At 42.0% G+C, this 14,329-nt stretch overlaps 1 protein-coding gene across 4 annotated transcripts in view; it reads left to right on the plus strand.

The window, feature by feature from the left end:
- Positions 1-2,990: 2,990 nt before the first annotated feature.
- LOC126259967 (serine/arginine repetitive matrix protein 2-like) overlaps positions 2,991-14,329 on the plus strand; it is a 400,597-nt gene continuing 389,258 nt past the window's right edge. For all 4 annotated transcript variants that reach the window (XR_007546580.1, XR_007546579.1, XM_049957081.1 and 1 more), the window contains exon 1: positions 2,991-10,329. Coding sequence is in view for 2 of the 4 variants with exons in the window: in XM_049957081.1 (XP_049813038.1) it covers positions 3,086-10,329 (7,244 nt within the window). In the remaining 2 variants the exon portion in view is untranslated. The remainder of the gene's footprint in view (positions 10,330-14,329) is intronic.

A 14,329-nucleotide genomic window follows, 5' to 3' on the forward strand; every position in this document is an offset into this window, starting at 1 on the left:
GTTAATGACCAAATACCACACACAGTACGAAACAACGTCAAACATGAACATGCAGCACAAGAATGTGGCACTAAATTACAACATACTATTTACAAACATGACCTGACTCAAGAACTCCCCATCACAATGATGTCACACGACACACATCACGGGTCAAAGCCGATGGGTGGAATCGGATGCTTCCCTTGGCCCTTTACTGTAGACTTCTTCTTCTTCTTCTTCTTCTTCTTCTTCTTCTAATGTTCCCCACAGATAAACATCTGGCAAACTTGCAGGCTGTTTTGTGCTTCTTGAACTACTATTTCAATGGTTTCCTGACGTTCTGTTACAGAGGACTATAATTACCTCTGTGGAATGCATTGAACATCCGTTATGTTGCTGTCGTGTCTTAGTCCAGTGGGATGTCATTGAATAACTGTAGAAACTTATCTGGTGGGAACTGTAAATACTTGTCACAGTTTTGTATTTCGTGAATAATACAGAGACAAGCGATGCAATTCCTCGAAAGCTTGCACCACATGTTGATAGACCAAGGTCATTGTTTTTTCAGTTCTTCTCAACCATTGTGTAGTCTCAGCTGACAAGTAGTCCCTATTATGCTGATTGATACGCCCTATGTTTGTAATGAATTTTAATGTGTACACAAAATCTTCCAGAGAATCTTTACCAGAGAATCTTTAAATCACCTTGCATGTTCCATAGCTGCATTGTTCAAAGGACTGTTACCGATTTTGAAAGTCATTGTTGCTGTAGCAAAATATGAAAAGTATGAACTATGTTGAAATGTAGTATTTGCAGAACACTCTTTGGTTGAACTAGTACATTAAAGCATCATTGTAGTGACATGCTGATTGAATGTTGCTGTTGCTAAATTGTTGGTTGAAGTTCTATCGTTAGTGGCTGCTCTCTTTCATTGGTGTATTTATTTCTCGCACTTCCAGTTTCTTGAAATTTTTTTGATGGTTGCAAATACAGATTGTGAGTCTTGGCATTATTAGATGTCATAATTTGGCAGCTAATGTAAAAAAATTACTTGCTACTTTTCTGCTATAACTTTTTGAAAACTCAAAACTGCACCATAATACGTCCATTTATTCTGGATATATTTGGACTGGCCTTTCTTAGCTGCCACAGCTTGTAACACTACGACTCTCCTTCTTTCAAAATTATAAACAAATGTGAAACATTGGCCACATTAGTGTTAAGCATTCTCTCTCTCTCTCTCTCTCTCTCTCTCTGTGTGTGTGTGTGTGTGTGTGTGTGTGTGTGTGTGTTTTACCACAACTTTATCATGTCTCCACTACAAATGATGTATGTTATGAACAGAGGCTAGATTTCCACGCAGATGCATGTTGCATGCATATTTCGAAGATTCTTTTGATATAACAATATAAATTTAGACACATATTTTTACCATTTCTCTGGCTTCAGTGCACATGTTACAGTGACTTGCATATAGCACCTTTTACTGATGTTCGTTTCAGAAGAATTATGTCCAAATTGTGGCATATGAGGAATTTTGCAAATTTTGTTGAGGAGTCAAGCGCCATAGTTCGGGTTGTTAGACATGGTAGAAGTCAGTTTACTTTGTGCCTTATCGCACTGCTGCCATTCCAACATATCCATGGAGAATGGTTTGAATTATTGTGTATGAGCTATGAAATTATTGTATGTGAGATATGCAGAATGTAAAGGATGTTGCCACCACTGGAGGAGTTACTTCCCCTTGCAGGGCTATTCCCTGCGTGCCTTACCCAATCAGTTCTGAAGCAAGCTCTATATGAAATATACACCCTGTGAACCAATTATTATTCTGGAAGTAAATTTAAGCAATAGTAACAGGGTGTTGCTTCACAAAGCTGTGTGTGAAATACGGCAACAACATTTCACCAAACCATTTCCTTTCCATGTTTCGATGACTAAGTTGGTTGACAATGCAGCACTTTTCATTTTCAGTAACAAAGGAAAGCAGTTAAATTCTGTACCACCCAGTGTCTGATGGACACGAGTACTTCATACATTTCTGTTGAATTATAAAGTGACACACACTGAAATTTTTTCACTTAAATATGCACTTGTCACTAGTTTTAAAGTTGGAAGGTCATTTTGTTTGTACAAAACATATATGTGAAAAAAGTTTGGAGGAATGATGGTTGTTTACTGTCTTAGGAGAAAATAGAACTGTAGAACTGAATTTTGATACTGCATTTTTATATTGTTTTGTTGCCTTATTGTGCGTATTTAGTTATACCACATGAATGCCTGCATGTTTTACAGTTAAGTCTGCCTTTGCTTCTATCCAGGTAGATAATCCCCTGAAATGGAGAAGGATCTAGTTTTGAGTCCTGTTGTGACACACAGATTGAAGTATAGAGGTAGTATTGGACCCTCTCAAAAGACTGATAGTAGTGTAGCCTACGGTCTAGGTTAGCTTGGAAGAGGGTAATTTGGTTGCGAGTTGGTGAAGCCAATGAATGTGAATTCCAAATAAAGGTTTTGTAACAGAATCATCTGTAGCATAGCTGAATGTTCATGTTCACACCATATTTAATGCACTTGGCCATATTTAATGCACCTTTCACCATAAAAAAATAAAACTGCAATGTTAATTCGGGAAACCTGTATTAGCTAATGGACAAGTCCCTGCTGAGAATTTTTATATGCATATTATGTACACCTTTCATGCACAAATTATGAAATATGGAAGGGGGTTGGGGGCTCCCACCGTGTAACTGTCACTAGATTCAATCTGAAAGTGAAGTACTAATCACTATGTTGATTTCTTATTGGAGCAGCAAAGTTGTTGCCTTTGGAGACAGCACTCTTTGAGAGTGTTAGATTTTACAGCTTTGGCCACACACTTATAGGCTGCTTGTAGAAAACATAATATTTAATGTCTTATATTGGCAACTGTTAATCTTATTGCTGTAATGTTTATGTAAAAAAATATTGTTATACTAAATACATCTGTGTGAAATTGTTTTTCACAGGAGTTGAACGAGTACAGTTGTGTAGCACAGCTAAAGTATTAAGTGCGACAGCAAATACCTGAACAAGAAAGCAAAGTGATTAGAAGTCTAAAAATATGAGCCACAGTAAAAAAAAGAAGCGAAGCCAAAGCAAGAAAAAGAGGAGCAGGAGGAGAGAGAGGAGTGCAAGCAGAAGCAGCAGTGGCAGTGGTACCTCGTCAAGTGGACAAAGTTCAGCAGCTAGTAGCCGCAGCCCGAGCAGGACATGGCGGCACAGTAGTCGCAGCGTAACTCGATCACACCGGAGAGGCAGTCGCAGTAGAAGTCGTGTTGGTCGACGAAGTAGTAGGAGCTTGAGTCGCATTCGGCGTCAAATTAGTCGCAGTTTGAGTCGAATACGTAGAAGAGTAAGCAGGACACGCAGCCGTAGTCGGCCAAAACTTCGTGGACGGCGCAGTAGTAGAAGTCTGAGTCGTATTCGCAGGGAAGTTAGTCGGAGTTTGAGTAGAATACGGAGGCAGAGACGCAGTCCCAGTCGTAGCCTCCGCCGCTGGAGAACCCCGACCCGCAGCCTAAGTCGCCTCAGGTGGTTGCGCAGGGCACGAACTCCAAGCCGTAGTCGCAGCCGTCGGCGTCGTAGGAGGAGCAGTGTAAGTCGTAGCCCAAGCAGGCTACGGAGACGCCGTAGCCCAAGCATCCGGAGGCGAAGACGAACTGTAAGTCGTAGTGTAAGTAGGCTAAGGAAGAGTATCAGCCGAAGTCTAAGTCGCATCCGCAGAAGACGACGTAGCCTGAGCCATAAACGTAGTATAAGTGGCAAACGGAGCCGGAGTCACAAACGTAGTCCGAGCCAGAAACGAAGTTTAAGCCTTAAGCGTAGCCCGAGCTGCAAACGGAGCCTTAGCCGCAAAAGAAGTTTGAGCCGCAACCGCAGTGTTAGCAATAGGCACAGTCCTTCTCCGACACCACTCGGCAAATCACGTAGGGGTAGGAGTCAGTCACCTTCTTCGAGAAGAAGCTCAAGTCACAACAGGAGTGTATCTCCTACCCCAAGAAGGAGTGAGAGCAGAAAAAGAAGCGATTCTCAAGTTCAGCAGAATACTTCAAGTAAAAGACGCAGTTGTAGTGTGAGGAAATCCAGCCTGACAGGTAGTGTTAGTCGGAAACTAAGTGAAAGCCCTGTACGTAGTTTCAGTGGAAAGCGAAGTTTGAGTCCAGAGCACAGTCCAAGTTGCAGCAGAAGCTCTGCTCGTCAAAAGACGGCAGAACAGAAAAGTTCCAGGTCTCAGAAGCATCAAAGTGCACACAGTGAAAAGAACAACTCTCATAATACAAAAAGCCTTACACCATGTAAGAATTCTGTTGCTAGTGAAGAGCAAAGTAAGGAAACCAATGGTGGGGAAAACGAGAAAATTACTGAGATCTTCATCAAACAGGAAGTGCTAAGTGAGGATGAATCAGCTGAACCTACAGTCCAGGCTCTTACGTCACCAAACTCTTCATGTTTCGGCGACACTATTGGGGCAGTACCTAGTACTGCTATTAAAGTAGAAAGTGCAGTGGAAGATATGAAGAATGGTGAAAAGGTGGAAGTTAATGGCACTTGCAATACAGATAATCAGAACAGTGGTGGTGATGCTGTTAATGCAAATACGTGTGAAAACCACAATGCAGAAAGTTTACCTATTATGAGAAGAAATAATAAATTGTTAGATGATACTGAATGTGTTAGTCAAACTAAAAAGGTAGAACATGAAGCAGAAAATGCTAGTAAGGGAGAGCAACAGGGTGTAAAAGATGCTGCTGGAAATGAGAACCATGATTCTAGTAAAGGGCTGTCTGCATCAGTTGAAACTCCATTGGCTGCAGTCATAGCAACTAATGATACGAAACAAAGAGAGAAGGATATAAAAAAGGCAAAACGTAAGAAGAATAAAACACAGTCTGTTGAAAATCAGGAAAGTGGAGAACACAACAGGAAGCGAAATAAAAGGAAGGAAGCAAAAATACAGGGAATAGTTGATGCAGTTCAAGAAAATGAAGCTGCATTAGTGGTGTGTAGAACTGAAACTGGGCAGGTTGTTGGGGACGTATCTACAGTTGAAGTAGATGAAAAGTGTAGTATCAGTGTTGAAAATCAGGGGTTAGTGACTGAAGAACATCACATCACAAATGACCAGAGCAGTGAAATAATAAGTGGTACAAAGGAAGAAGGAAAACCAATTCAAGAATGTGGGAAGAGCACAGTGGAAGAAAAGAAACACAAAAGAAATAAAAAAAATAAGCGACATAAGTGTGAGGAAGATCGGAAATGTGGTAGCGGAATTAAAGAAGAGAAATCTGATGGACAGCTTGTAGGAGAAGCAACAGAACATATGAGAACCAACAACTGTAGTGCAGTAGCCAACACAGAGGGAGACATACTGAAAGATGGGCACAAGGAAAAGAAAAAATCTGGAAAGCGCAAGAAATCTAAGAAGGAAAAGAAGGCCAAGAAAGACAAAAAAAGATCTACAAGCGAAGAGAAAAAACCAAAAATTATTTTGGAGCACATCTTAAATGATGAAAAAGCTGTGGAAGATGAAGATAAAATTCAGATTGATGAAGAACATGAGGAGAAACAACATGAAAGTATTGAGGCTATTGAAAAGAATGTTAATGTAGAATCAAAAACAGTAGATGAACAGACGCAACAAAATAACGAACAAACAGAGGCTAACATAACCATTCCACATGCATCAGAGGAAACTTCTGAAGCAATTACAGAAAGCAAAACTGTAGAGCTTGACAGTGTACCATTAGAATCTCAGATGATAGCAAATGAAGAAATAACTATGACAGAGCAGTCATCTGATACTACAACAAACACATTTATAGAAGGTGTTCCAACTCAGGAAAATGTCAAGTTGCCAGAGGAAGTTAAAAAAAGTGAAGATGCTGTAACCATTCATGTGGATGAAATGTTAGACAGTCAAGATGAAAAGAATGGGGATAATGACCTTCCTGCTAAAGATGCAGAGCATCAAAAGACTGAAGATTCTTGCATTGATGGGGAAGTTCTTGTTTGTGAAGACAGTTATTTAGATAGTTCTGGAACGAATAAGGATGATAGCGATATATTGAAGGTTGATAGTAGTCCTGTGGAGCAGGAGGCTGAGAGAAGTGATGAACAAAAAGATGAAACACTTGATGGTAAAGAGGTTTCTGAGGACAGTAAAATTAATGAGGAGAAAGAAGAAGATAAAGTGTGCAGTACAGAAAGGAAGCGCAGTAGAAGCAGAAGCAGCAAGCATAGGAAAGAGAGTCGTAAACGCAGTGTCAGCAAAAAGAGAAGCCACAGTAGAAAGAGGAGTCGTAGTAGAAAGAGGAGCCGCAGCAGGAAGAGAAGTCGCAGTAGAAAACGGAGTCACAGCAGAAAAAGAAGCCGCAGCCGTGGAAAAAGTGGGAAAAGTCGTAGGAAGTCACGTAGCCGCAGCCGGAAAAGGTCCTCTAGCAGAAGCAAGAAGAGATCACGCAGCAAAAAGAGATCAAGAAGCCGTAAGAGATCGAGGAGTAGGAAGAGATCGAGAAGCAGAAAGAGGTCACGTAGTAGAAAGAGGTCTCGTAGTAGAAGGAGATCTCGTAGTAGGAAAAGATCCCGCAGTAGAAGACGGTCCCGCAGTAGAAGACGATCACGAAGTCGCAGGAGGTCTCCAAGTAGAAGCAGAAGCCGAAGGCGTAGCCAGTCACACAGTAGACGTGGATCACGCGGTCGTAGACACAGGACACGCAGTAGAAGCCGAAGTCACAGGAGAAGATCACGCAGTCGCAGGCGAACTGTGAGCCGTAGTCGCAGCAGGCGACGATCTCGCACACGGAGTAGGCGAAGATCACGGAGTCGAAAGCGACGCTCTAGGTCTCGAAGAAAATCACGTTCCCATAGCAAGGGTCGTAAGTCCAAACATAGCCGAACTCGCAGCCGAAGCCATAGTTGTAGCCGTAGTCGAAGCCAAAGTGGCACTGGAAGTGGAGACCGTAAGAAGAAACGTGAAGCTGAATCAGAATCTTCTAATGAAGGTAAAAATGTTGGCAATGAAGACAGAGACAGCAAAGGTGGAAGTCCAGGTGGAGGAGGTGCTAGTGGCAGTGGCAGTGGCAGTGGGGCTGGCGGTGGGGGCTCTGAACCTGGGTCAGCTGGTGGTGGTATATCAGGTAATGCAGATACAAATGATAGTCACTCATCTCCACCTCAAAGGGATTCACAGGCTCCAGCAGATGATCAAGATGGGCAAGATTCAAAATGTATCGATGATAATGTGCAAACGGTTACTCCTCAAGAACCTGTTAATGATGCTCATACAATTGTTCCTCAAGATCCTGTTAACACTGAACATGGGAAAGAAATGCCTTCCAATGTACATAGCCAAGAAAGACCTGATCCCAACAGTAAGGATGAAGATGATAGTAGTGAACACTGTATAAGTGCTACTGGTAGCCAGTTTGTTACCGATGACTGTAATACAAATATGTTGATCCACAGTAAATGCTTACCAGGTAGGACACAGTTGGAAATAAATGAACCCCAGCACTTTGACGCCCAAGAAACTCTGAACTCTGATGGAGAAGCGCATGCTAAGGATGAAAATGGTTCATATATGGGGTATTGTGAGGGAGCCATAATTGCCAAATTTGAAAGCTCTTCTGATGGCTCTAAGTGCAATGCAAACTGCACTCATGATGCAAAGAAAAATGAAGCGAGTGATTGTTATATACCAAAACTGTCTAGTTCTGCACTGGAAAATACCATTATGAGCATTGAACATACTGGTAATGAAAGCAGCAACCTTTTAGACCCTAAGGCCAACTGTAATGCTCACATTAGTTCGAATAATGCTATACCTGTAACCGAAAGCAATGGGAATAAATTTAATTCAGAAAATCAGTGTCAGGAAGATTTAGGGGTTGTAAGATGTGATGGTGGAGAAAATTATGAACAGAATAATCTTGCAGCTGAAGTTGTTGGTAATGAACAGAGAAGTTGTAGTGTTAATACATTATTGTCAATTTCACATACTTTGACAGGACAGTTAGACAATAATTTGAACAGAATGGAATGTTCTAATGATTGTATTAGGGAAGTAGTTGATGATGAAGAAGAGTGTATTAGTATTGCAGCCAGCTATGAAGGAATATTAGAAAACACAGATGAGATGGAATCTATTGCTTGTGATGACCAGCCTGAAATGGGAGAAAGAAATTTTGAAGGTGAACAAAAAAAGACCAAAAATTGCCAGTCTAACCTAAAAAATTCAGAACTTTTGGAGTGCATTAAATCTGATCAAAATTCTCCACCATCAGCAGGTCAGAGTGAAGTTAAAAAGAGTCATAGTGCTGAGAATGGAAAATCTGCAGGTAGCAGCGAAAAAAGAAATACTGCCCACATAGATGATAAGACTTGCAGCAAAGACAAGAAAGAGAAGAGCAAAGAAAGCAAATGTCATGCAAAGTCAGCAAAAAGAAGTAGGAGTGAAAGAAGTCATAGTAGTAGCAGAAAGAAATCAAATAGGAGAAGTAAAAGCCACAGTAAGGACAGAAAAAGTAGTAAAGACAGAAAGAGAAGTGAAAGCAAAAATTGTAAAAGAAGCAAGCACAGTAGCAAAAGCAGGAGCCACAGTAGGGATCACAGAAGGCGCAGAAGCAGGAGTAACAGCAAAGATCGAAAAGGCAGTGGAAGCCGGAGTATAAGTAGAAGTGAAAGCAAAAAAAGCAGTAATGAGAGCAAAAGCAAAGAAAGGAAAGATGCAAAGACCAAAACAAAAAAAATAGAAGCAGACTCGAAGGATGAAGATTCTTGTAAAGTAGAAAGTACTAATAAAGAAAGTGAGGCAAGTGATAATTTATTAACAACTAAAACACAGGGCACTGAGATTCTGCAAGAACAAAATAATACCTCAGGACAGGGCACTGCTGCAGCTGCAGGAGTCATTGGCTCAGTTGACAGTATTATAGAGAAAACTAGCAGCGAGGAAAACAGTGAAACTCCTCACGATCAACTCGTAAGTGATGCGAATGAGAAGTCTAATGCCATTACCGCAAGTGTAGAAAACTGCATTCAAGATGAGAAGAACTTTTGTGAGGAAATAGACTGTGTTACTGAAATTGAAGAAAAAGAATGTGAAGCCAAAGAGAAGAAGAATAATGAAGAAAAACAAGACAATGAGAACGAAGATGCAAGCAAGAGTTGTAGTAAGAACAGAAGTCATAGCAAGGATAAAACTACTGACAAAGAGAACAAAGAGAGCAAGGCAGAGGAAAATAACAACAGTCACAATGAGGTAGAGAGGAAGGTAGTGAATGCCAATAAAGAAAGGAAGAAGAGTGAGAGTCACAGCAAAGAAAGAAAGAGAAGTAAGAGTTGCAGTAAAGAAAGAGAATCCAACAAAAATAATGACAAGGCAAGGAAAAAAAGCAGGAGCCGCAGCAAAGAGAAGAGGAAGAGAAAGAGTAAGAGTCAAAGCAAGGAGAGGGGGAGGAGCAAAAGTCGAAGTAGGGAGAGAAGGAAGAGGAGCAACAGCCACAGCAAAGAGAGGAGGAAGAGCGAAAGCCAAAGCAAAGAAAGGAAGAAGAGCAAGAGCCGTAGCAAAGAAAGAAAGAGAAGCCGTAGCCGCAGCAAAGAGAGGAGGAAGAGAAAAAGTAAAAGCCACAGCAAGGAGAGGAAAAGGAAGAGCAGAAGCCGAAGTAAAGATAGAAGGAAGAGAAGCAAGAGCCGCAGCAGGGAGAGGAAGAGAAGCAAGAGCCGCAGCAGGGAAAGGAAGAGAAGCAAGAGCCACAGCAAGGAGAGGAAGAGAAGCAAAAGCCGCAGCAAGGAGAGGAAGAGAAGCAAAAGCCGCAGCAAGGAGAGGAAGAGAAGCAAAAGCCGCAGCAAGGAGAGGAAGAGGAGCAAGAGCCGCAGCAAGGAGAGGAAGAGGAGCAAGAGCCGCAGCAAGGAGAGGAAGAGGAGCAAGAGCCACAGCAAGGAGAGGAAGAGGAGCAAGAGCCACAGCAAGGAGAGGAAGAGGAGCAAGAGCCACAGCAAGGAGAGGAAGAGGAGCAAGAGCCACAGCAAGGAGAGGAAGAGGAGCAAGAGCCGCAGCAAGGAGAGGAAGAAGAGGAGCAAGAGCCGTAGCAAGGAAAGGAAGAAGAGTAAAAGCAGCAGCAAGGAGAGGAAAAGGAGCAAGAGCTGTAGCAAGGATGTGAAAAGCAGGAGTCTTAGCAAGGAGAAAAGTAGCAAAAACGATAGTAAAGAGAAGAAGAGAAGCAGTAGTTGCAGCAAGGAAAGCAAGAAAAGAAAGCGCAGAAGTAGAAGTAATGAAGAGAAAAAGCGCAGGAGGAGGAGGTCAAGGTATGATACATACATAGAGAGAGAGAGAGAGAGAGAGAGAGCGAGCAATAACATGTTCGTCTCAATCATAAGAAACTGGGAAATGTCAGCAGTCACAGTATTTATTGGGGTTTGGGTCTACTTTTTGGTGCACAAGAAACTCATTTTCATTTATCGTGTTGCTCATTTATCACATCCTCTCTCTCGTTCTTCTCCCTCCCTCCTCTTTTTTCAGTTTTCTTAGCTTAACACTTACTTTGTTACCATTTGTTGTTGTTGTTTGAATACTCGTTTGATGCAGCCCTCCATGTTAATTAATGCTGTGCAAGCCTCTCAGTTGCTAAATAACTACTGAACCATTCTGTTCCAAGTGGTCAATTTTGGAAAAAAATCCAGATTTTGCTGAAATTTTGTGTACACTTTTGCGCATGTTCTTAGTGAACATCAGCAAAGTTTTGCTTTTGCCATTATACTACTCATTCATTTGACCCCATAGCGCAGCTATCAATAATGCACCCTTGAGTTTTCACCAACTATCTCTGGAAATTATTGTAGAAAGAAACAAAACTAGGCCGTCTTTTGCAACTTTTTGCACTCTCTTGAATGAAATAACAAAAGATGATTTCTTGAACAATTTTTATACGGATGATTTGAAGCATAGTCAACGTAAAAAATATATGCTTGAAAAATGTAAAGTTTACCTTTTTATACCTTCTGAAGTAATTGCCAGATAAACATGAAACTTGCACATAATAACGTGCCAATATAAAGTCTTAGGATTTAAAATTTAATTCTCCTACTGCTTTCCAATAGTTTACAAATTGAGGACAAAATTGACAGTTTTTGTAAAAATGCCAAAAATGAGTTTTTACAAAAAAGTTTGTTGCAAACTCTTTTAAACCATTTTCAAAGAAAGACCATGTTCTAAACCACCTATAAAATTAGATTTGGTTTTCAGTGTGAGTCTTTAAGGCCTTAAAAATGTCAGGGTGGAGTTGCGTGGAAAATATGCCCATAGTCTGACATTTTTTACTATGTTCTGTAATTGTTTAGTACTCTGTGGGGAAGGTAATATCAAATGTCTTGTTGACTAGGAAGTGAGATAGTCAGAACGACTCGAAAAAGGGGTTTCTTTTGTCATGGCTCATCATGACATAATTCAGCCTGTTTTTCTGCTATGATAACTATAGAATCAAACTGCTTATAAAATTCAAAATTTAACTTCGTGTTACCAAGGCACTGGACATCATGGTAGAAAAACTGTTGTCTAACAGCTACTACACACATTGTATAAACTGTCTTCACATCTTACACTATTGTCACATTGTGTAAATTTTTGGTGGAGTTCATAGCAGCCTGCCTGACCTTTCTTTCTTTTTTCTTTCTTTTTTTTTTTTTTTTTTTTAAGGATTCATGTTATAGAGAATTTTGAGTATTTTATAAAATGCTTTTTAACCATCAACTGTTTATTTGTCCCATTAATCATCTGCCGGTTTCGGTTATTAACTATCACTCAGGATGTTGGGTGCAACGGATTAGTTAAAAACACCCCATACCCCTTTGGAGCTGAATAAGGCATATGTTTAGCTTCAAAGAGATATGGGATGCATTTAACTAATCCATTATACCCTGCATCCTGGATGATCATTAATAACCGAAACCGGTAGATGACAAATGGGACAAATAAACAGCTCATGGTTAATATGCATTTTATGGGTGTTGAACCTTACCTTATGGAAACATAACAAATTTTGAGTGTGTTTTTTTATCATGCAATGCTATTGATGTGCTAGTTTAATTCTGGTTTAAAGTATGCATACTTTGCGTTTGCATAGTCTGCAGTTTATGTGAAACAATAGTGTATGGATGAAAAATTATATAATTGGAGATACGAATATAATAGAGGGAAACATTCCACGTGGGAAAAATATATCTAAAAACAAAGATGATGTGACTTACCGAACGAAAGTGCTGGCAGGTCGATAGACACACAAACAAACACAAACATACACACGAAATTCAAGCTTTCACAACAAACTGTTGCTTCATCAGGAAAGAGGGAAGGAGAGGGAAAGACGAAAGGATGTGGGTTTTAAGGGAGAGGGTAAGGAGTTATTCCAATCCCGGGAGTGGAAAGACTTACCTTGGGGGGAAAAAGGACAGGTATACACTCGCGCGCGCGCACACACACACATATCCATCCGCACATACACAGACACAAGCAGAAATTTGTAAAGGCAAAGAGTTTGGGCAGAGTCGAGGCGGAAGTACAGAGGCAAAGATGTTGTTGATTGACAGGTGGGGTATGAGCGGCAGCAACTTGAAATTAGCGGAGGTTGAGGCGTGGTGGGTAACGAGAAGAGAGGATATACTGAAGGGCAAGTTCCCATCTCCGGAGTTCTGACAGGTTGGTGTTAGTGGGAAGTATCCAGATAACCCGGACGGTGTAACACTGTGCCAAGATGTGCTGGCCGTGCACCAAGGCATGTTTAGCCACAGGGTGATCCTCATTACCAACAAACACTGTCTGTCTGTGTCCATTCATGCGAATGGACAGTTTGTTGCTGGTCATTCCCACATAGAAAGCTTCACAGTGTAGGCAGGTCAGTTGGTAAATCATGCGGGTGCTTTCACACGTGGCTCTGCCTTTGATCGTGTACACCTTCCGGGTTACAGGACTGGAGTAGGTGGTGTTGGGAGGGTGCATGGGACAGGTTTTACACCGGGGGCGGTTACAAGGGTAGGAGCCAGAGGGTAGGGAAGGTGGTTTGGGGATTTCATAGGGATGAACTAACAGGTTACGAAGGTTAGGTGGACGGCGGAAAGACACTCTTGGTGGAGTGGGGAGGATTCCATGAAGGATGGATCTCACTTCAGGGCAGGATTTGAGGAAGTCGTATCCCTGCTGGAGAGCCACATTCAGAGTCTGATCCAGTCCCGGAAAGTATCCTGTCACAAGTGGGGCACTTTTGGGGTTCTTCTGTGGGAGGTTCTGGGTTTGAGGAGATGAGGAAGTGGCTCTGGTTATTTGCTTCTCTACCAGGTGGGGAGGGTAGTTGCGGGATGTGAAAGCTGTTTTCAGGTTGTTGGTGTAATGGTTCAGGGATTCCGGACTGGAGCGGATTCGTTTGCCACTAAGACCTAGGCTGTAGGGAAGGGACCGTTTGATGTGGAATGGGTGGCAGCTGTCATAATGGAGGTACTGTTGCTTGTTGGTGGGTTTGATGTGGACGGACGTGTGAAGCTGGCCATTGGACAGGTGGAGGTCAACGTCAAGGAAAGTGGCATGGTATTTGGAGTAGGACCAGGTGAATCTGATGGAACCAAAGGAGTTGAGGTTGGAGAGGAAATTCTGGAGTTCTTCTTCACTGTGAGTCCAGATCATGAAGATGTCATCAATAAATCTGTACCAAACTTTGGGTTGGCAGGCCTGGGTAACCAAGAAGGCTTCCTCTAAGCGACCCATGAATAGGTTGGCGTACGAGGGGGCCATCCTGGTGCCCATGGCTGTTCCCTTTAATTGTTGGTATGTCTGGCCTTCGAAAGTGAAGAAGTTGTGGGTCAGGATGAAGCTGGCTAAGGTAATGAGGAAAGAGGTTTTAGGTAGGGTGGCAGGTGATCGGCGTGAAAGGAAGTGCTCCATCGCAGCGAGGCCCTGGACGTGCGGAATATTTGTGTATAAGGAAGTGGCATCAATGGTTACAAGGATGGTTTCCGGGGGTAACAGACTGTGTAGGGATTCCAGGCATTCGAGAAAGTGGTTGGTGTCTTTGATGAAGGATGGGAGACTGCATGTAATGGGTTGAAGGTGTTGATCTATGTAGGCTGAGATATGTTCTGTGGGGGTTGGTAGCCAGCTACAATGGGACGGCCGGGATGATTGGGTTTGTGAATTTTAGGAAGAAGGTAGAAGGTAGGGGTGCGGGGTGTCGGTGGGGTCAGGAGGTTGATGGAGTCAGGTGAAAGGTTTTGTAGGGGGCCTAAGGTTCTGAGGATTCCTTGAAGCTCCGCCTGGACATCA

Source organism: Schistocerca nitens, chromosome 5 (assembly GCF_023898315.1).
Source record: "Schistocerca nitens isolate TAMUIC-IGC-003100 chromosome 5, iqSchNite1.1, whole genome shotgun sequence".
In the NCBI taxonomy this organism is placed as follows: Eukaryota; Metazoa; Arthropoda; class Insecta; order Orthoptera; family Acrididae; genus Schistocerca; species Schistocerca nitens.